Genomic DNA, 23,806 nt, shown 5'->3' on the forward strand with positions numbered 1-23,806 from the left:
TCTCTTGATAAAATGTGAACTTGCACTAAGTAAACACGAAATTGCTATCATTTTACGCATATTAATAGCATTGCTTGCCTTAAATATTCTTCTTTGTTTATTTATTATTTGAAATCCATTTTCGCGCAATGGCCAAAAGCATTACTCGTCATTCAGTCCAGATAGCCGGCCTACCGAAGAACTTTATCTCCCCTCCGTAACAGAATGACAAATGTGAAGTTAGATCATTAATAAAACGTGGAGTTAGTGGAAAGAAGCTATCAAGAAAAAGCATTAACCTAGAAGAGAAATTTAAAGTGATCAATTGCTGTGAAAATGGAGAGCATCAAAACGATATTGCACGTTTATATGTTTAAACTAGAGATGGGTCGAATAGCAGATTTCTCGAACTTGAATATTAAATCATAGCTTGAATATTTGAATACAGTGGAACTTGGTTAGTATGTTTCTGAAGGGACCACGAAAAATGAACGTACTAACCAGGAAAACGTACTAACGAGGAAAGTAAATAATAGCAGTCGGGGTTATTGCAATCAGTGAAAAAGTCGTCATAATTACAATTACTATCGGTAGCTCTCATAGGATCGCCTTCTTGAACTCTTTTCACATTTAAAATCAAGAAAATGAGCGCTACCATGAAAAACAATACCATGTGAATAAAAATCGCAAATTTTCATGGACATCCCGGAGATTCCATGATTACGGCGTCTATCTCCCGTGATTTATCCTATATATATTTACAGAACGAGGACGAGTGAAGCTCAGACAAGCGAAGACAAGTCATTTTTCTTTCTCACAGCGTACTCGGAGAATATAACAACAACCCGGAGTAAGTCAACTGGTTTTTTAAACATCATAAAAATTGGGCAAAATTATATTGACTTTCAAATTACGGCAACAGCCGTAGACATTCGCTTCTGGAATGATACCATTTCGATTGTAAAATCGATCGATATATCGACTGATGACACGCAAGATTATTAGATTACGACGTAATTACAAGAAAATTTTATATTAAACAGTTGAAATTTACTTTCAAAATTTGTCTAATGTCGTCTGCTTTCGTTCCGAAATCAAGTATTTTTAAGCTAAGCTTCGCGTGGAGATCCAGAGGATCGTCTGCTCCCGCAACAGTAGTCAAGTAAATACGCACGATGCCGAGTTTATGGAGCAGCACTGCTTTAGATAATGTGGGAATTGTCTAATACCGTTAAGACTCATTTCATCATCATGATAACTCGTGCAATAGCAACAATTGCCCACTCACGAACTTGGTGCACAGCAGTGGGCACTCCCAAGCGCTCCAAAGGCAACAGAAGGTGAGGAGCTCGGGGTGGGGAAAATTGGGGCTTCATATTGGCTGTAGTTTTTCATAGTCAGACATTCCCGAAAAATGGCCGCATTTTATTATTCAGCACGTCACAAGAATTCAGAAATGCATTTGGATAAATTACGGTAGAAGAAAGAGATGTGGAATGAATGGAAGAATGTTAATGGCTAATAATAATAAATTAAATCATGAATTCAGACGCTTGCGACCCTTAAGAAGACACTAGAGAACGAATTGCGGGTTGCGTCACGGCAAGCAATTGAGCGTACTAACCAGGAAAGCGCAATTTTTTCAAACGTACTAACCAAATTCTTTTACCTGTATTTTGTTCGGATGGTACCGGGACCGAGGGAAATCGCCGTACTAAAGAGGAAAACGTACTAAGGAGGAACATACTAACCAAGTTCCACTGTATCTCGAATTTGGAATACCTCGAACATTAGAATTGCGCAAAGCACACTAAACATTCATTTTTGGATTTCCCCTCCCCCTCCCGATCATTCACAGTTCTCCACGTCGAGCGATATCTATTCACCACTCTTTCCCGCGAATTTGATGTAGTTCGTCAACTTGCCTACAACGGCGCTGCATGCACTTAAGGACTAGATTCCTCTACATTGTTTCCGAGTAAACTACGCGTGCGACAGTGTACCGCACGAAATTCTAAGTATTGGAGCATAATTATTGGAGCATAATTCCAGATCTCGAATATCAAATCCTTTCTAGTATTCGCAGATACTATTTGCACATCTCTACTTAGAATGTGTGTGACAGCTGGTGTTTCCTCTTGGTTTGTCTAAAACAAAGACATAGAGGAACTCCAAATAGAAATAAAATTATGATATCAAAGTCCAGAGAGACAAATAGACACACTGAATATCAGAATTCTCACTTTTTATATTTATTTCCTGAAAACAGCAATATTCCACCTTTAAAGCACTATTTGGCCTCTTCGGGTTTTTGACAACTTTTAACAATCAAACAAGCACAAACATCCACTTTAATTCCTTATTAATTAATTAATTAATTTCATTTAGCTAGGAAATTTCGAGCAAGAGCAATAAATTATTATATGTAGATAGAGAAATCCAAAGTATGAAACGTTAGAAAAAGCTTTACTTCCAAAATTATAAGGTTGGTTTTTTGCATTCACATCACGATTTAAATAGTAATAAAAATCAAGAGCCTTAAGAAGAAGGTTCACATCCTAATTACTGGAAGCATTTCCTTGACACTATTTGTAAGTACAATGGATACCTTTGCAAGAGCGAAGCTTGAATGTCGGCCAGCATGCTGGAGATCTCGCCTGGAGTGGCTTCATTGCGCTTGACTGTGATCTTCTTGCCTGTGTCTCGCCGAACTGCCACCAAAGTGCCTGCAACCACGTCCCTCGGCCCCACCTCCACCCTCAGCGGTACACCCTAACAAACACAAAACAACAAAGAGCAACGTCATATTCCACACACATTGGCTGCTGCTGCTTCAAAAGATTATTCCACAAAAAAACTGGCGAGCATTAATCCAAGGCAACTTTTTTGATTCCATGCAAAGCTGGGATTGCTGGGAAGAAATTTGGGGAGAGTGTATCAAAATAGAACTGAACAATCATCTTGACTCAACGAACATGACATCTATTGTATGAAAATAGAAAGACTTGTGACATATGATGCCACCAATATCAAATTTTGCAATCAGCTCAGTGGTATGCTCATGCAAACTAACACACCCTCAAAAGCAAAAGATGGATGGAACATAGTATGATGTTCAAAATGAGTGACATTTTATTACAATGTTGTGTTGGTAGCACTAGCATGGATGCAGATTGCTGCATGAACTTTGATAATAAGTAAATAGACAAGAGGAATCCTCTGGATAATCTAAACACCCACATTTTGTTGGAGTTAGGAATACATCAAAAGTAACAACCAATTATAAAACCAAAACAGAAGATTAACAGCATTTCATATCCTCTAAAGTTAATTTCACCTAAATTATTGAAACGAGGTTGAAAAAAATAGAAAAGGCTCTAAAATGAGTCTAACAAAATGATGGATGAATAAAAAAACAAAGCGACATTTTCTAGGAACCTTCATTCTATGGTACAAATTTTGTATGCTGCTGAAACTGTAATCCTTGAAGAAACATTCGGCAAAATATTGACATTATTTTGGACTATCACAGTAATCGGTTGCTCTGAAGTCATATCACAAAATGGAAAAATTGCTAACATCCATATATACATATTAATCCAAACTCAATCATACCCTTATTAAGTTTTAAAATGTAGTTTTTAACTTTTAGCACTTTGGGGTAAATTTCACCCTTTAAAAATAAAAAGCGCCCATTTAGCATAACATACAGTTTGAAGTAGAGGGTAAGATTATGTAGTCTGATCCCAAATTTTTATCAGTTCAGTTTGAAAAAATTGCAAGGGTTCACTTTTGTGAGCTACACTTCCTGGACTAATTCTGGAGGTGTACCTTGAGCTCCCAGTGGTTGAACTTCCAGCCAGGTGAGTAGTTGATGCGGTAGTCTCCCCTCACACGGATGCCGTGCTTGGCCAGCTGCGATTCCAGGTCAGCACAGGATGCAAGCAATTCTCTCTTCTCCTTCTCACCCATACTCACCGTCAGACCACAAGGGATTATCACCACCTGCAAAGAATTATTTATTGAATGACCTTCATTCATTCCGTTTCACACCAACGGGACATCCAAGTGAATCCAGGACAAATTCAAAGTGCTTCATTCTACAGATATTCCACTATTTTGTCAGTTACTGGCGTCAGTTCTCGACCTCTTCTCTCACTGCACCATACACCTAGGTACCATTCTCATTGCGCCACCCTGTACTCCCACAGTTAACTTCTTTTTGCAAGGGCGAAGTTGCAACCGAAGATGATTCATTCTAATTACCGCTTTTCATGACTCAAGACTCTGAGGAAGACAAATCCAACTGGCTGGCCCTAATCGACGCTGAATGCTCCACACGACTGATTTGCATCCACCTTGCTTCCACCAGGTGAACCGCACTCCTTTTGCTCCTAAGGATGCATGCAACAGAATTTCAGCCGTGAAAATTTTTGTGGCAAAATACATCGGGCACATAGTGTGACAAAGAGATTGAACAACCATTGGGAGAATCTCAACGCCAAAGGATAACAGCCACGTCAAAAGTGAATACATACGTCGCAGATTTAAAAAAAATCACCCTTGACCATTCATCACCACATGCCTCTCATATTTTTTTCCTTTCCAAGACCACAGAGTCCATAAATCATCATCTTGTTAAAATATTAAGTTACAAAAGAAAACAATGGAGGCGTGTCTCATCCTAAATCTCACCTTTTTCACAATACCTGCTTCAATTCTCCGTCACTGAAGAACAGATGCTAGGTGAGTGACTTGCTGGACCCGAAGATGTCTCAATAGTTTTCGGCAATTGGAGGACGTGCACGAGATTCAAAAAATTATGAGACCAAATGTGTGGCATTTCTAACATGTTTAGGTTTTCTTTAACTCAAATTCATTGAAACTAAGTTTTTTTTATTTACAACAAGACTAAACCAATATTTGTGCAAAAAGCACAATTTCAAAAGAAACAGGCATGGCATTAGTACTGTCAAACAAGAAGATACGGCCTGAAAACGCCAACAGTATATATCACATGGGTCGCCCGGTTTCGCTTTGAAGGCAACGACGTCACAAACTAGATCTGACATGTTCATCCTTGACTGCCCCATTTGTAGCATCGTTGAAAGGGAGTGGGGCACTCCTTACCCTCCACCTCTCCTCTACCCGCTTCTGCTGCCCACCCCTTCCTCTCGCTGAGTGGTCGTCTTGTTCTGTTCTCACAACTCATCGCAGCTGACGCTAATATTTTTCTACACATTGTAAATTGTGTTGCAGATTGTGCAGTTGCAATTTAATTGAATGATACAAATGTCTTTCACTGCCTAGAAACATTTTCATTGACATAAAGAGAACCATGGGCGTGCACAGTGACCTCAAACTATCACGAGGAAATGCAAAATCCAACTCAAAACAACTGAAGTATTTGCGGGTGAAACATAAGTCAGCATGTGATGAGAAAGTGATGAAATTCGGGGGAAACTTATGTGAGGAATATTATAATTCAGTCAATGGTTTATCTGATTATTGAAACCTATTTTCATTTCCAAACCCAAGCGTAGCAGTTTAGGTCCTGAGCATGTAAATCTGTTTAAAAAACAACTTAAAAGCCTGTAAAAAATTATTTTTAATTAATAAAAATATTAAAATTTGTATGAAAATCTAAAAAGCATTGCATTGATTATATGTGCCCCAAGCAAACTTGAATAATTACTTCATTTTAAAGCAGGAATTTGAAAATTCATTTGGATCCGAAAATATCCGATGATCCGACTCCGAAAATCAAGGATCCAATCTGTATCAGGGTCCAAAAAGAATCCTTAGGGATCAGTCGATCCCTAATGTTATAAGAGTTTTAAAATTAAATGGTCACTTTTTGACTTCTCCCCTCTTGGATGGCTGATAAGCTAATGATGGAAGATGGAGCAGCAACGTGCTGCAGTGGTGCAAGTAATACACAGTAAACTCGCGATCATACGGAGAGGATACATATTATGAAATTTTCAATAATACGTTGAAAGATTGTGGTCCTGGTGAAAAGCAAATGGTAAATACATGGCACTAATCAAATTTTTTTAAATTTTTTTCCAAAATTAAAATTTTGAAATTACGAAAATCCCAAGGAGCAAATGGAATTCATTCAATGAATTAAATCAACAACAACCATTCGTTTGACAACTTCGACACAGCATTCACTGAAGCATAAATTAAAAATTTCGGATCCAGATTCAATGCCTTCAGTGAATTTGGATCCGTAGTATCCGATGAAGGGCAATATCCGCGGATATTTGGATCCGAAGTATCCGATCCGACCATCCCTATAATTTAAGCAAGGCTATCAAGGATTAACTACATAAAATTGGATCTGATTGAGACATGTAGCGATTACTGACCTCAACAGCAGCCACTTTGGGGGGGAGCACTAGTCCTTGGTTGTCTGCATGCACCATGATCATCACACCTGAAAGTATGACACAGTTACAAATCACATAAACACACATACACAGATGAGGATTGTTCAATGAGAACCACGAATTTCCGAGACATTTCTCAATTTGAATAAAAAATTAATGATTCACAGTAATCAGAGTTTATGACTAATCAGATGTTCAAATTTCAGTTATATCAATCCCATAGTTTCATTGTTTTTGTCAATTGATGTAAAAAAAATTATTTATTTATTTTTGGAAAGAAGTGAGTTTCGTGTGATGATCAAAAACTTGTTCTCGAAAGAGTAAATGCTGAAAGAAATCAAAGCTAAGTAAGTCGAAAGAAGTCCATGGAAAATTTGCTACTGTGTTTGCAAATATTTAAAATTGGGTAAATGAATTTAAACAAGGCTTTACAACCAAAAATTGAAAATCGCTCCCGATAACCTGCATAAGTTGCTATTCCCAGAATGATAGATAAAATCCACAATAAGGTTTTAAGTGATAGATGAATCAGAGTGCAGGGTATAGTTGAGGTCGCAAGCATATTGCAAAGCGCAATCAGCTTGATGATTGGTTTCCTAAGGGGCTAATTCCTAAGGGGTAATATTGTTCAGAAGTGTAAATCTATTAATATTAATTGATTTCTTAATTTTTTATTTGTAAAATTACATCTTCGAGATTGAGTTAACTTTGTTGAGTACGTGTGTTATATCTAGTATTGTGAATGTAAATTGATCCCTTACTGGAAGGGGAGGATTGTAATATATTTGGGTTTTTCATGTATTATTTCTATGTAACACATTTCTATATACTCCAACTTGTTGTACTTGTAAAAAAACACAATCATATTTTCTGTAAGAACTGCGATATACACAGTTACAACACAAGGTGTAAAGCAAATATTCACACCACACAAAGCCATACAAAATTACACCTTGAGGGCCCACACAAAATGGCACTGGAATGCTACAATAAACTACCCGAAAATATAAAATAGAGGAATTAAAAAAATAAAAATAAAGTTTATTTAATATTAATAAACGAGTGTCATTATGAAATAAATGAATTCCTAGGAAATTGATTATTGTAAGATAAATTCATATGTGCCAAACGGGTTTCTGATGTATAATATTGTACTATGTTGTGATATACGTATGTGTATTGTAACAAATGATTTAAGATTTATATTTGACTTGTCCTATATTTGTAACATACCAGTCTCAGGACCAATAAAATTTATTATTATTATTATTATAACAGCATTTTGTTGCGCAATTGTTTTGGCGCCAATAAACGGGAAGTAGCATTCCTGATTACTCAAGCTGCAACCGTGAACGAGCTTAGCCACTACGAGTGACTTTTATCGAATTCTATATGAATAGAATTCAATTGAAACAATTTTTTTGCATTTCTTAATAATGTTGCATTTTTGCAACTTTGGCCATAGATGGGTTAAGAATGAAAGGAGACTGCCTCAATTAAAAAAAAAGCAAAAAAGCAGTATTTTCATTTCTTATTGAACAATGTTTTTACAGCATAGATGAGTATCTTTGTTTTGAGACAAATTGAGAATTCACTTTTAGTTTTTTTTTTCTTGACGTGCCTTACATACATGCCCTGTTCTCATTGAGTCAGTGTATTGAGTCTGCTGGCAAATAAAAATTATTATTATTAATGTGGCTAGCATATATCATATACCAGATGTTTGCATTAGACATTTTAACAAAAGAGTTTAATGAATAAGATTAGGACAGGATATCATGGAATCATAATTTGACATTACCAATGGTCCTCGTTGTTATTCCCCAAGAGTTTTGGAACACGTACTTCTTCTCTTGTGTAACTGGATCCTCATAAATGATTTCGAACATTTTAGAGAAATTTTGACCCAAGTGATGTGAAGTTGCCCCCTAAAATGAAAACAATATGATATGGCAATCAATTTAAATTCAGTGAAAAAATGTTTCAAATGCAGTGTATATCAAAATGCTTCAAAAGTGAGAGCTTCGTTACTTCTATACTTAATAGTAAACATGAGGGCTCCTCCCACACACGCTTGATCCCACACATTGAATTTCCCGCGCATCCACTCCCTGGTGAAAATGAACTGTTCACTCAACTGTTCTTTGGCTGTGCAGACATTGTGCAAACAGTTGACAAATTGCTTGGGCCGTTTATGAAGTGTTTGGGAACTGTTCACACAGCTCCATCCCACTACCCATGAACAGAACACTGCTTGTGAACAGCTTAGGCACAGCTGAAAGTCATTAACGCTTCCTGAACAGATTATTAAATTCAAAAGCCCAGCACAGCTCCTCCACAGTGACTAAATGTAACATTTAATTCATGCTATTCATGATTCACTATTTAACATAAATGATGATCACGAATATATCACCATGAATTAAACAAAACAACTATGAATAGGTTTACAATTTTCTATTCGAAATTATAATCAAATATTCATTTCCAACTTGACAAATTTCCAAGGCTGTTTGCAAAGTGTTTGGGAACTGTTCACACAGCTCCGACCCAATAATAAATAATAATAATAATAAATTTTTTATTTGTCCAAGGATCTTATGAATACAACATAGATATAAGACACGTCAAAGTAATCAACATAACACTTAAAAATGTAAAAATGGTCAGAGTTCATTTGTCATTTAAAAATTCATTTACACTGTAGTAGCACTTATTAATTAAAAATTTCTTTAAAGAAGATTTAAATTCCCTATTAGAATTAATCAAATTAATACTTTTGGGAAGGAAATTAAATATTTTTGATCCCATTGCAATGGGACTTTTTGCTGTTATACGTTTTTTATGGAGGGTAACATGGATGTGGCGATGAGACCTAGTTAGGTGCTCATGTACATCATTATTAATTGGTAAATCATTAATATTCTCTTTTATCAGTAAACATAGTTGGTATATATATATATAAACAAGGCACTGTTAACAAATTCAGTTCTTTGAATAAGGGTTTACAAGAATAAGTATAAGGCTTACTCATTATACATCTTATAATCTTTTTTTGCATCTTGAAAATTGTATCTAATAGCGTTACAGTTGATCCCCAGAATACAATACCATAAGTCACTCTACTTATAAAGTTGCAATGGTAAACTGACATCATCGCCTTGTGAGGTAAGGATGCTTTTAGGAACCTCACACTATACAGTACTCGGGACAATTTCGAACACAAGTCTTTTACATGGAAGGACCAGTTCCCAGTATTTTCAATTTGTAGCCCTAAGAATTTACAAGTTTTAGTTAGACTCAGTGTATGGTTGTTCAGTGTCAATGTTCCAAAATCTTTGGAATGATTCGGGTTAAACAGCATAGACTGAGTTTTTGCACTGTTTAATTTTAATTTGTTGGAAAGACACCAATTCCAGACTAAATCTAATATATGCTGACCATAGTGATGCACTTCATTGATGTCATTAGCTGAAATTAGGAAGTTTGTGTCATCTGCAAAGAGGACTGGTTTGACATGGATGCTATTAACAATCAAGGGCAAGTCGTTAATGAATATCAGGAAGAGTAGAGGACCCAAGATGCTACCTTGAGGGACACCTGACGTTATCTTGTTTTGGTTTGATTTACATAGTGTGTCACTAAGTCTCATTTCAACACATTGCATTCTATTGCTAAGGTATGATTTTAGCCACTCCAGTGCGACTCCTCTGATTCCATTTTGGTGACACTTGTTTATGAGTATGGAGTGATTAACCATATCAAATGCACAAGAGAAATCAAAAAATAATGCCAAGACCTGTTTGCCATTATCCAAAGAATTTGAAATAAAATTCCAGGCAGTGATGAGGGCATCCTCTGTAGAACGTCCTTTCCGGTATCCCCACTGAGAGTTAGAAAGAATTTTGTATTTTTCCACAAAAGAAAGTAATCTGTTGTAATATATACGTTCAAAAACTTTAGAAAGCTGTGTTAAAAGTGAGATAGGCCTATAGTTGGTTATATCATCCTTATTACCTTTGTTTTTGTACACGGGTATTACTTTGCTCAGTTTTAGGGGTTCTGGAAAGATCCCTAGCCTCAGCGATTCATTGACTAAAAATAGTAATGGTTGCACAATAAGTTTTTTTAAATCCGCTACTAGTCGACCAGGTATATTATCAACTCCAGGAACTGAAGAGTTAGATAATTTATCTAAGCACATTAACATTTCTTTTTCATCACATGGATAAAGGTAAAGGGAATGCACTTCACTGGTGTAATCTACTAAACAATGGTTGTTATTATTGTTTATGAGCTGGGATTTAGTTAAATTACAAAAGGCTTCGTTGATTCGATTGCATACTATATTTGGATCAGTTATTAAAGAACCATCGTCATTGAAAAATTTTGGTACGCATGGGTTTCGTTTTTTACCGAGCTGTGCATTGATAATTTTCCATGTTTCCTTTGTCTTATTTTGTGCTTCAGTTATGCGTTTGTTATTAAAAGATTTTTTTGAATATTTTAGTAAAGCAGTATACTTCTTCTTTGTCTTTTGAAAATCTAAGAACAATTCATTATTCTGGGAATTTTTGTATCTATGTGCTTTTTCTTTTATAATGCGTGACAAATTAATTATTTCCTCAGTGAGCCATGGTTTTTTACATTTGTTTTTCCTATTTTTAATGTTGATGGTGACGGTTGGAATGCAACACTCTATATGATGGAGCAATTTGTCGTAAAAGATCTCAAAACTATTCTCAAATGAGTGAGATATATAAACATTTTCCCAAGTTTCCAACATTAGAACGCTTTTTAGAAAATTTATGTTCTCCTTTGAGAACACCTTGGTGGTAATTTTACTAGGTCTGACACTCTGAAGTTTCAAATCAAACGTCGACATGATCATGTGATGGTCGGATAAACCAAGGTCAACAACAGTGGATACACTCTTATTATGATTATAATTTGTTATCATATAGTCAATTAATGACTTAGAAGTCTTTGTCACGTGAGTTGGTTCCTCAATTAAACATAATAAGCCATATGATTTCACAATGTTCAGTAATTCCGTCCGCTGTGGTGAATCCACTAAATAGTCACAATTTAAATCACCAGTTATCACTAGAATTCTTTGGTTAACATAAAGTAGTTCCAAAAGTTTGTCAAGGTTGTTTATAAAAACATGGAAATCACCCACAGGTGAACGATATAGTGATATAAGTACCAAAGTCCCTATGGCTGTTGTGAGAAAACACACTGCACACTCAAAGTTTTTACCCACATACCCACAAACAGCTTACGAACGGAACACCTTGTGACCCTCCTCTGCACAGTTACAACAAATTAACAGATGATGTCATCAGATGTCGGGAGAGTTTCACTATTGATCCTGAAGTATGTAAACTGTGCTCCAAGTATATATCCCATGGCCCTTCAAAATCAACATTGACCACTACTGTTTTCAGTGAATGCCTGTTGTAGTACTCCAGGCAATATTTCTAGGGTAAAATTGATGAATTTTTAAAATAAAAAACTGGAGGAAAAAACCAGTGGCTGCCTGATGTAAAGTGACAAATTGGTCGATAAGGCATCCCTATCAATGTGTGTTTTTTTTTTTACTTTTTTACAAGGCAAATAAAACAATCTTAGGTTTATTTTACAGAGCTTTCCCGCTAATTTACTTCTTCAGTGAAATTCTATTCACTCACTTCTTGTGGTTGTTCAATTAAATTTGCCATAAATACCAGTACCAAGAACCGAAAAAATTTAAGAATTGACTCATCCTTATTCAAAACCCAGGTAAAATATTTGCTTTATGGCAAGTTGTTTAATGGCTCTTTTAAAAGAATTAATGGAGGAGTATGTATTTCTTTTAATAATCCATATATAGTTTGTTCACACCATCAAACGTGTCACTCACTTACCTGGATGGCTCTGCCGCTGATTGACACGTACGCTTCCACCGTGGTGGTGAAGTCCCCACCTGCAAACTTCTCTTTTTCCGTCTTCCTGCCTTTGATCACAGGAATTGCCAGAAGATCGGTGTACACACGTGCATAAAGGTCTGTCAATAAAAGAAGATTCCTTTGTACTTGACAAACATGGTGGCAGACACAGTCCCAACAACACACATTTGGATATGCATATGCATTTATGTTGTATTATCATGGGTCACATTCATATGTATTTTTGTCATGTATAACAACGGTATTATTGAAGGTATTTCCCCTGCATTCATACGTATGTAAAAGTGGTATATGAAACAAAATAAATACATATGTATTCTTTGTGTATTTTTGAAACTTGGATACATATGTGTATACTTGGATACATGACACAAAATATACATGTGTATATTTCCTGTAATTTTGGGAGGAGGATTAGTGCCTTTCGAAATGTTCGTTAACACTTTTTCCAGAAATAATTAAGTTTGTGGCAAATATACACATGCTAAATAGTTCACAATACATGAAAAATACAAAAAATAGTTCCTACACAGAGCAAAAGTAAAAGCAAAATAATTGTTTTAATATGCAGAGGACTAAAGAACATTGAACAATGCGGTGGAATCCTTTAAACCATTATCTCATCTCTTCTCACTGCTGCAGCCTTTACAAGAACAACTATCCACGAATAGCAATAGAATGGAACACTGAAATTATAAATGGACAAGTAAAAGGCCAAGGCTAATTACCAAGGATGGCGTACACTTCCTCCTCTGCTTCATTCTGATCCGCAAACGCAGTGTGACCCTCCTGCCACAGAAACTCCCTTGTGCGCAGGAACGGCTGCGGATGCTTAAACTCCCAACGCTGCAACAGAGAAAACACACAACAACTGCAATCATTATTAATCACTCCACACTGAGCAAATAATTTTATCACTTTTCCTGGGGGAATTTACAATACCTTTTGCACTTCCCTACTTATCAGTACGTCCGGAGTGGCCGACACCACACTAGTGAATTTTAATCTTTACAATAGTTCCTAAGGGAAACGCAAAACCTTTTCTTGCTCCCTTACGCCATAAGTGGCCGTACAGTTGCACGTAAGGAGAGATGTTTTTTTTTTTTTTTGCCAGCTGTCTCAACCGCGCTTTCGCTCGGGTTCATGTGAAAGCAATCTGCCGTGCCTCTTGCATGAATGCACTTGCAAAGCATGAACAACTTGGAGAGAGGGGTCACACCCTCTCTCTCAGTTTGAGGGTACCACAGTTTTTGGATCGTGATCCCTGCCAAAGGGAGTAAACCACTGAATGGAAATTTTGATTTCCTGGTCTAGCCGATTTTCTATTCCATTTGTTTAAATAGGAAGTGCTCCCATCCACCATTTTGATTTCTTTGGGTTTCACCACATTTATACAGTAGACGCTTGTTAATACGAACAACTTTATTACAAAGTTCTCGTTATTACGAAGCAAATCGTTGGTACCAACGAAAAGGTCTATCCAAGCTATAGTAAATGAAACGTTATCACGAAATTTTTGTTTTTACAAAATTACGAACCTCAGTGCCGGTCCTGGTGGTTACAAAATGAACTTTATTACGAAGTTCCACAGATAAGCAGTGGCATTTAGGTGGATATTCACCACACTTAAGTTTAATTAATCGCGCCACGTTTAAGTTCTTCTCGTATACTGTGCCCAAGAGCATCAACCATGGTTCTTTATTCAGTGTACACACAACATCATATAAAATGCTTCATTCCTGTGTAATCATGGTGACCCACTCATAACGGCTCGTAAATTGGTCGAACGGCCAGTCCTCTCCCTATGCACATTTGCACGTTCAGTATGACTTTGTGATTGAGAATTTTTCAGTGCGTTTTGTTTGATTTGGTTTTTATTTTTTTGCCGACTTCACCAGTTCACGTAACTTTCGTTTAGCTGCGCCTTTTTCTCCTTTTATTGTGTTTGGTCGGCACACACACCTGTCTCATTTGACCACTTTTTGTTTACTTGCTTTTTGGCTTACTTTTGGTATTTGGTATTACAGTTGTATTTTTGGTGATTCTCCTGACTTTTGTGCCGTGATCAAGGGATGTGTACCCTTTTTTTTAAATCACCCAGGTTTTGTTTATTTTCTATGTCTTATGCAGGGCGGCAACCCCTTTCTCCATCCATTTCTCTCCTGTCAGGGGCTGGAAGTTCATCGACCTGCCTCTACTCCAGTGACAAATACAGTAAACTCTCGATTATACGAAGCAGGATATTACGACATTTTCTATAATACGAAGTGAGATTGTGGACCCAGCAAAAAGCCTAGGGTAAATACATGGTGCCATTCAACAATATTAAGTTTTGACAATACGAAATTTTTTGAAATTACGAATTTCAGGCCCCGTCCCCAGGATCAAATGGCATTCGTTTATACAAACTACGGTGAAAAATTTGTCAACAAAACTAGTTATTCTGGTGAAACATGATGGAAGATTTATCAGCCCCCGAGATTGAAAACCATTTACACCTCCCACTAATATGTAATTTCACTGAAGACAATTCTAATGAATATAAGGTCCAAACCAACCAAAAAGATGCTTTTGAAAGGGTTAAGATAGAATTTCTACAGATTTAAGTTTCACCCTGCACTCACAACAACATTATTCCACTGATTCAGCCTGATTGGAAGGTCTCTATATGACTGGATCCACTTGGCATACGCAGGGTACATCACGGTCTCACTCGTCGGCCGAATGGCAATTGGCTCTGCCAAATCCGAATCACCGGACTTTGTCACCCAAGCAACCTGAGGAAAAGAAGAAAATGTATCACCTTAACCCAACACTGATTCCGCAACTTGAAAATGAAAACATTTGAAAATAATAATAGTAATAGTGCATGAGGAATTCACTACACCCCATCGGGCACATCCCATTGCGTGGAAATGATCAGTAAATGCAGGATGCACAATTGCAGGGTAAGTAAGGGACAATATACCACTCGTGGACCAAAAAGTACTCAGTCTCCAGGCACATTTGTCAGCATCATTGGACAGCGACCTGGTCAACATCAGTGTCCATGGTAGGGCTAAAAATACACTTCGCCATAAGATAATACAGCCCGTCACAATATCCCCACCAGCAAAAATGACAAAGAGGCAGCCATTCGCTGACCCTTGTGATGGTCTGTCAGAAGCTTTGGTACCCACCTGGCACAAAACTTACGGTAGCCTAACTTTTGAGAAACAATTTCGTACAATAAAGTGCGTGAAATTTGAGGAAAACTGAAGGAAAGTACGGTTATGGTGAAACGACGGTATCCTCTAATTTTTTCATTGACCTTTTCCACCAGTTCATCGGTCACAATGCTTGGCCGCCCACTCTTCTCTTCATCGTGAACATTACTTCGTCCATTCTTGAAACGTATGCACCATTGACGAACGCCACCTTCACTGATCACGTTGTTCCTGTAAACTTCACACAGTTGCCAATAAATGGGTTTAAGTTTTTGTGTCCACAAAACCTTATTACTGACCGCATGGCGGCGCACATTACAAAAGCCTGCAGCAATAGAGTGAGCGAAACTACGACCTTCTCCCTTGCAAGGCTAGATGTCCACTGAGCTGCCAAATGGTCACACACCAAGATGGCCGCGATCGCTCTGCCCATTGCGACGCTAGACAAAAATGTAACCTACCGCATAAGCGCGTGTAAGAGGCGCTCCCAGAAATTGCAGCCGAAAATTGGGGTGCACCTTTTACACAAACTTCTTATCTTCCCCCCACCCCTTCACTGGTAGCAAGTCCAAGGGGAACTGAGTGGCCTTGGTTTTCAGCGTGAGTCAGTCATCGGAAACCCTAGGTCAAAAACAAGCGGCAGGCAGGGAGTTTCCCCTTAGTGACGTATTTTTAAAATGTGTCTGTTTGCCTTTCTTGTAAGCATCGCACCATCACATCGGTACCCCAGAGGTGAGCTTGGAAAAGATAGCGGGGGGTCTTTAGCTCCAGAGGGCGCGCTAAATTTACTGCCATGAGTGGGCATCCCACGGATTTATACTGCATACAGTAATCGCTCATCAAACGTAGAGTAACACGTAGTTTTGAAGTACATACCTGGTTAATAGTCAACATCTGTTTTGACGAGCAATTTCCATTACGCTGAGCACCTGATTTTTCAAAAATCATCTTCAGATGCTAATATGAGGATTTTTGCAACTGAAAATTATATTGGTGTCAAAACCTGCTGTTTACAAAATTCGAACAAGTGTGTTCATTGTTGGATAGTGGATAGAAGAAATCAGAAATGCTTATAAGTGAAAAGCACGGAAGGAGAGGTCGAGGGGAAGGAGCACGCTCCCTCCCCTTCGTATTTCAAGCAAAGAAGCTATGAGCGAAAGAGCCAGGGAAGAACACATCCGATTTTGCAAGTGATGTCGTTGCTTTCAAAGCGAAGGCGCAGCAATGTGATATACGCAGTTTGCGTTGCCTTAAGTTTCCAGTCCGTCTCGTCTTGTTTAAATGCGCTTATGCTACGCTTGTTTCTTCCGAAATTATGCTGCTTGGACTATGTTGAATATTAGTATCCTTGTTTTAACTATAAATCTTTGTGCCAATCAATTAGAGCTTAAAAAATTTAAATGCTGTCAGATATACGTCGCGTTAGGTCTCATTCTTTTTAGAACCTCGTGCGTGTCATACAATTGCTGATATATCAAGATATCTTCGAGATCAGCATGTGACTCACCTAGCATTTGGCCTCCAGAAACTAGGAGAATTTAACCTGGTAGACCAAAAAAGGTCAGTTGGTGAGATGGGGTAGGGATGAAACACGTTTCCATTGTTCGCCTGCAACTTGATATTTTCATATTTTCCAGTGGGGTCTCGGAAAGGAAAAAAAAAACGGCAGAGGCAATGGCTGAAGGAGGGCCTAGTGTGGTTCCGTTAAGTCTACGACGTGGTTATTATTCTACGGTGCTGAGATTGCTCCGATTGTTGTCCAATCTCTTGGGAAGTTTCATGCTATGTGCCTGTCGTGTTTTGCCTTAAATTTTTCCATGGCTGCAATTCTATTGCAATACTCCAGCGAAAGCTCTTAAACAAAATTGTTCATGAGTAGGAATAGCATCGTAGAGCAACGGCGTGAGCCAAGAGCAGATCGGAACTCTTTCTACTCCCTCTTATGTTGCTATTACTGCCGCAGTTGTCAAAAATTCCTCTTTCAATTAGCATTGAAAGAAGAAATTTCGATAAGTGTTGAAATTCCAGGCATACGTCTGCAACACCGCACGATAGGATAAAAAAATGTTGCAAAAAATTTTTTTCTTTATAGCTTCGATGCTCACAATAGGGGTGTGCCTCTTACACACGCTTATATGGTACTTTCTGAACAACCCTCGTATTTCCCTGTTGACTCACATATAATATTCCAGGACAATTTGGATTGATTTTTTGATGCAAGTACTCTATTATTGTCATAAGATGCTTTGGCATGTTCCAAAAGTCTCCTGTATTTCCCTTTTTGGAAGGTGAACTCATCATGTAGGAGAAGATCATTTGAATGTTTCACTCTTGCAGAGAGATTTTTGAGGAAAACGGAGTATCACCGAATTTGATCTGTTATCCAAGGTTTTTTTTTGAGATATCACAGTTTTTTTCATGGGAACAAGAGGGAAGTTAACATAGCTGTGCTGAAGGTAAGTGTGAGTTGAAAGCCTGCATCAAATGATGCACTGTCGTAAATTTCAGACCAATCATAAGACAAATATAAGTTGGATAAAAATTAGAGATGTGCGAACAGTATCCGCGAATACTCGAATACCTCGAATACTAGAAAGTATTCCACATTCGAGATTTCGAATAGTTATGCGAAAAGTACCGCCTCGAATACCTCGAATACTTTGAATTTCGCATCATACACTGTTGCACGCACGTCGTTGGTAGTTGACTCGGAAAAATGTAGAGAACTGTAGTCATTTAGTGCTCGCAGCGCCGTTTTACGCAAGTTGACCAATTACATTAAATTCGTGGATTTTAGCGGTGAAAAGTGTTCGACGAGGGGAACCGAAAATGGTCGGGTGAAAAAATCCGAAAATCCCCGATTCCCCCCACCAGGAGAACCTCAGTGCCGTGGGATAGCAACCTTAGGGCATTTCCCACGATCCGCTATCCCCCTCCATTCAGCACTCGCCTCAACCACTCTGACGCTTTCCTCTTCTCCGAAATCAAACAAAAGGTCCCAGCTCGCGCAGGGATCGCATTACGAAGACCCCTGCTTCGAAAAAAATATAGAGTTACGAGAACAATAAAAACGTGTTTCACGCCCTCCCCCCTTTTCACCCCCACTGACCTTTTTCTGGCTACCTGCTTCGAAGTTCCCCATTTCTGGAGGTCAACTGCTGTGTGTGTACCGTGGGATACTTACATTAGCGCATTTCCCAAGATCCGGTATCCCTCTCCATTCAGCACTAGCCCCCCCCCTCTGAGGCTTTCCTCTTCTTCGCAATAAAAAAAGGTCACAGCTTGCGCAGGGATCATATTACGAAGACCTTAGCTTCGAAAAAATACCAAGTTACACGAGAACAATAGAAACGTGTTTCGGGCCTTCCCTTTTCTCCCCCACTGACCTTTTTTTTCCTACCAGCTTCGAAGTTCCCCATTTCTGTGGAGGTCAACCACTGCATGAGTCATCTATTAGCACAAAAGGTGTCTAAGAATGACTTTCGTCAATTGATGTTACACCTTTATTGAATTGAAGTATTAGTAATGTGCGCGTAATTTCAAAAAGAATAAGACCAAGCACGACGTATTTCTGAGTTTATTTAAGCATTTTACGCAAAGAAATAAATGTCAAAATACGACGGAGACTTAGCATTCTGGCGAAACTCGATATGAGCAGCAGAGCTTCTCGGTAGTTGATGCCGTATTTTTTCCGAAAACATATATCAAGTTACAATTTATGAGTGGTGCTATAAATCTTTATTGTTACAATCCCAGACAAAAGGATATTTTCTCAGAATATTTGGTTTCTCCCTGATAGCAATTTCAATTCATCTTCTTATCTCGTGAGAACTCCCAAAGATGGACTGAAAATAATTGAAGAAAATCCGGTGGAAAAGAGCTTATATTTTGCAAAATGCCTCAGATTGTCAGCTAGCACTTGACAGAAGGAGTGGGGGTAAAGCGATGTTAGTTGAATTAATTATATGCCCAATTGTTTCCATAAAATTAAATTATGCATTAATCATCTAAATTCCTGTTCGAATCATTTAAAGGAAATCAAAATTACTCCCCAAAATCTTGTGTTGCATGCTGCGTAGGCAACCGAGTCAAACATTCCAGCATTCATCATTTAGTATTCGAGGTATTCGAATATTCGAGCAATGATTTAATATTCGAATTCGATATTCGAATTCGAGAAATCTGCTATTCGACCCATCTCTAATAAAAATATGTCCTGGTTTACCATCGAATAGACTCTTGAGTAATAAAAATTCCTACTGTGAGTGAGTGGATCGAAATTTATGGAAAAGACAATGATTGGATATGGTTGCATCAAGAACTTTGGTAAACACCTGCCTTGAGAGCAGGTTAGATACAATGTTGTCCAGAAGAGATTTTGAATTAGACGTGATTCTGGTGGGTGTCATATTGACAGTCGGTAATAAATTATAAGATTTAAGTAAGTGCAGGAAGTCACGTGATCAATTATCGTCAACTGACAAATTGCAGTTAAAATCACCAGTTAAAATGATGGAGATATTACAATTGATATTGTGATGATCATCGAGCAAATTCCCAAGTTTATCTAAGAACACAGGAAAATTTCCAAGGGGCGACCTACAAGTACTCACAATATACAGTTTTTTATCATTAGTCAAACCTAGACACGTAACACAGCACTCAAAGGTGAACTCTTCATTTAGAGGCATGCACGAAAATTGGCTTGATAAAATAACTGCGGTAGATTTCATAAATATTACAACACCACATTTTTGTGATGATAACGAGCATACACATCTGCAACAACATATCCTGTTAGAGAGATAGTAGAAAGTTCATTTAAGCTCAGCCAGGTTTCACAAATGCACAACACATGGATAGGTAGATGGTCATTTATCAAGGTTTCTAGTTTGAGGAGTGTAGGCACTGAATATTTAAATGCATCACGGTGAGCGTTGAGTGGTTCATTGCGAGAGGGCGCTTGTCAAGAAGCTTTCTCGCCCATGTTTACTGAGTTTTCAGCATTATCAATAATTGATATTACAATTGATTGATCAAAAGTTCCTTTTCATTAATTCAGTAATCATAAATAAGAGAAGTTCTTCTAAACATCCAGAAAAAAGATATAATATTCTGCCTGAGATTTCATGAGTAACTGAAAGGTTTTTGCTGGCTTAATTTGAAAAAATAAACCAAATGAAGAAACTTAGAATAGTGTCATCATTCCACGGGCCAACTGCCATTGACCTCTCTCAGATTCTAATGAAAATTGGTAGAGACTACATGCTTGCATCTCCAACTGGTATTTTTACAATGGCAGTTGGTTGCAAACACAAATTTGACTGCACATTTGTCAAAATAGCGTCAACATAAACTGAACTTATTCCTTATGTTCCACATTCATTGAAAAACCAAAATATCCAAGAAAAAATGGGAGCTGCAACTATTGTTTGCACAATTTAAGGCTAAAGGAAAAAATTGAAAAAAATTATACGATTGTCATTTAAATATTACGTATCATTTATTTACCACTGACACTTCGCTCAATCAAGAATAATATCAAATAGAATTTGCATGCATACTTGCCTCTGGAGCAAAATCTGCAATGTGGGTCTTCTCCTTCTCGAGGGCAGCCCTCGACACAAAGATGGGGAAGTAGCAGTTCTGCACGCCCATCTTCTTGATCTCAGCATCAAACCAATCCTTGATGGTCTCCCAAATGGCGAACGACCACGGCCGCAAGATGTAGCACCCACTCACATCATAGTACTCAATCAACTCACCTTTTGTCAACACCTAGTCAGATAAAACAATTGCAAAATCAATTAATGGGCCTGGCAGGGTTCAATGATTCCTTTTCAAGGCCAATTTCACCCTTGCCTTCACGTTTCACATTATCCCCCCATGTCACTACCTACACAGTTGCTCAATGCATGCCATGACAATTTTCAATATTAACTTGATAATAATTGACATTTGCACTAAAAATTTACTCTGATAATTGACTCAACACCAGCTCTGAATTTTGTGGAAATGGTTTTCTCTAATTTCACGTCAGAATGTGAAAAGAAACAAAATACGAAAAAAGAAAATCCAATCCAATAATAATGTCAGCATAATCATCAAGTACACAGAGAGAGAATTTTAAAATTCACTCACTCCATTCATAAGCATCAAAGTCATCCTTAAGCTCAAGATCCAAAAAGATGGGAAAGGACATTTGAACAATTCTGTAAACAGGCATTACACAAGGCTTACAATTGGGAATGAGAAAGCAAATGAGTAGCACTTAGAAAAAGTTGTCTCCTCATTAGGGATGTGCAAGCACTCGAAACTTTGAGGTGAGTCGAGTAATTGGTACACGACTTGAGTGCTTCACGAATGTTGAGAGCAGTTCCTGGTACAGAGCTTCTAAGGCCAGTAAGTTCAGAAATCTACCAACAGGAGGTGCTATCCTCAAACTCATGCAAGAACAATTTTTAAAGTCGATAAGTCATTCTAACACTTTGGCCTGAGAGTTTAACCTTGCTGTATAAGTAGCAATCAACCACTACAGCAGTCGACTAAGGCACCAAATACCTTTTCGTCGACCGACGCCGACCATCATCCAACCTGGTGGCAAAGATTAATTAGAGAGGGATCACTTTGGGCTTTATTTCCATTGCAAGAAACTAACACAGATAAAATGCTCTTCCACTGGCAGGGAGGAGGACATGCCACCTTGGAAGAGGAACAGGCGGAGGTGAAGGACCCTCAATGCAAACCGGACGCGAGAACCTCTCCGAGAACACAGGAGCTTAGAAACATTACGTTGGGAAGCTGAAAGGCCCAGGCAATGAGGACTGCCTGGCCAAAATACCACTCTTGCAAAGATAAAATGGACTATCCAATCCACTACACAATGCTATGGGCAAAACGCCACCATCACAGGTACAGATATGGTGTGTGAGTTTGTATTCATGCTCAAAATGTACTCAACAGTACCTCAAAAACAAATGTTAACTATTGAAAAAGTTGTTTTGAAAGTATGCGCAGAAGTCTTAAAACTGGCATCAGACCATTAACAACCTGGTATAATACATACTCCAATATGTAAATTCTAAAGAAATTGAAAACATTTGTAGAAATAAACAGAAGGCTTGTGCACCACTCAACATAAAAGCTGGTACCTTGTATTTCATGAATTTTCCAAATGCTCATAATTTCTAATAACAGAATTTCTCGGCCGGGATGAAAAAGTGCAGAGGAGTGCGGGATCACTCACCTGAGAGTACCATTCAGGCAGGTTCGCTTCCCTCGTCGCTTCAAGGCCGAGGCGAGTCTGCTTTTTTGGCCCACCACCACTCGACTCTTCCTTCTGAGAAAGAGAGATGCCATCAATCTCACCCTTGAGCACCATTAAAGAGATTTCAATACAAGTTTCCATGGCCACAAATATCACTGAGCGAAACTTTACAATTACATATTAGGAATATAATATAGATTCAATGGTGGAGAGGAAGGTAGGATTTGGTAATTGGAAGCAATTGAAAATTATTTCAATCCCATCATTTTCTTTTAAGCTCATTTCCAGTTATCCAGCTACTTGATTCAAAAACATGACTATGATGAAGAGCAAGATTTCCCACCAGGTACTAATAGGGCGCTTTCCTTTTTTTGATAATTGCCTAAATCCAAAGATTATTACCCCTGGAATTTGGATTTCACGCTTTTAGATCTTTAAATGACGATATCTATTTTTCGCGATAAAAAGAAAAGTGAAAATTTTCAAGCGCACGAAAATGCAACAGCTAAGTATGAATGGTGGGAAAACTCCGTGTGACGTCATTCTGGTTCCCGCAGTCGCAAAGTGAAGTGACCTTGGGGCGAGGATATGAGCGCCGCTATGATGCAGGCTGCTAGCAGGTAGCAGAGTACCCTGCTAGATGGTAGCACTTGGCTTAAATTTAGCCTACCTTATCAAACAAAGGAATCTTTCCTACTTTAGGCAGTTTTAATAGGTGATTATTAAGAGATGTTTCCCTGAGCCCTGTGCCTCATGTATGCATTGGTAATCTCAGACAATGTAAAATACCTATCTACTCGTAAAGAAACTAGGTCCCTGCGACGTCATGTAGAGTGGAATCGCATGGGTGCCAATCTGGCCTTTTTCAAATGCGGTTAAAATTGACCATTAGCATTCGTCTAAACTGGGATTTTTAAAACCAAATAATTTGTATTTTATGAAAACCCTAATGGTGGGTAACGAATTGCAATCAATGCCTTTCGTTTTCTTTGATGAAGGAAACCACCC

At 38.1% G+C, this 23,806-nt stretch overlaps 1 protein-coding gene across 2 annotated transcripts in view; it reads right to left on the minus strand.

The window, feature by feature from the left end:
- LOC124166770 (bifunctional glutamate/proline--tRNA ligase) overlaps positions 1–23,806 on the minus strand; it is a 136,770-nt gene that overhangs the window by 20,241 nt on the left and 92,723 nt on the right. For both annotated transcript variants that reach the window (XM_046544449.1, XM_046544450.1), the window contains exons 27-35: positions 22,778–22,870; positions 21,100–21,309; positions 14,950–15,102; positions 13,054–13,171; positions 12,284–12,423; positions 8,176–8,302; positions 6,354–6,421; positions 3,811–3,984; positions 2,588–2,751 (exon numbers count right to left, since the gene is read on the minus strand). In XM_046544449.1, the coding sequence (XP_046400405.1) occupies positions 2,588–2,751; positions 3,811–3,984; positions 6,354–6,421; positions 8,176–8,302; positions 12,284–12,423; positions 13,054–13,171; positions 14,950–15,102; positions 21,100–21,309; positions 22,778–22,870 (1,247 nt within the window). The remainder of the gene's footprint in view (positions 1–2,587; positions 2,752–3,810; positions 3,985–6,353; positions 6,422–8,175; positions 8,303–12,283; positions 12,424–13,053; positions 13,172–14,949; positions 15,103–21,099; positions 21,310–22,777; positions 22,871–23,806) is intronic.

The sequence above is a fragment of the Ischnura elegans genome, chromosome 10 (assembly GCF_921293095.1).
Source record: "Ischnura elegans chromosome 10, ioIscEleg1.1, whole genome shotgun sequence".
NCBI lineage: Eukaryota > Metazoa > Arthropoda > Insecta > Odonata > Coenagrionidae > Ischnura > Ischnura elegans.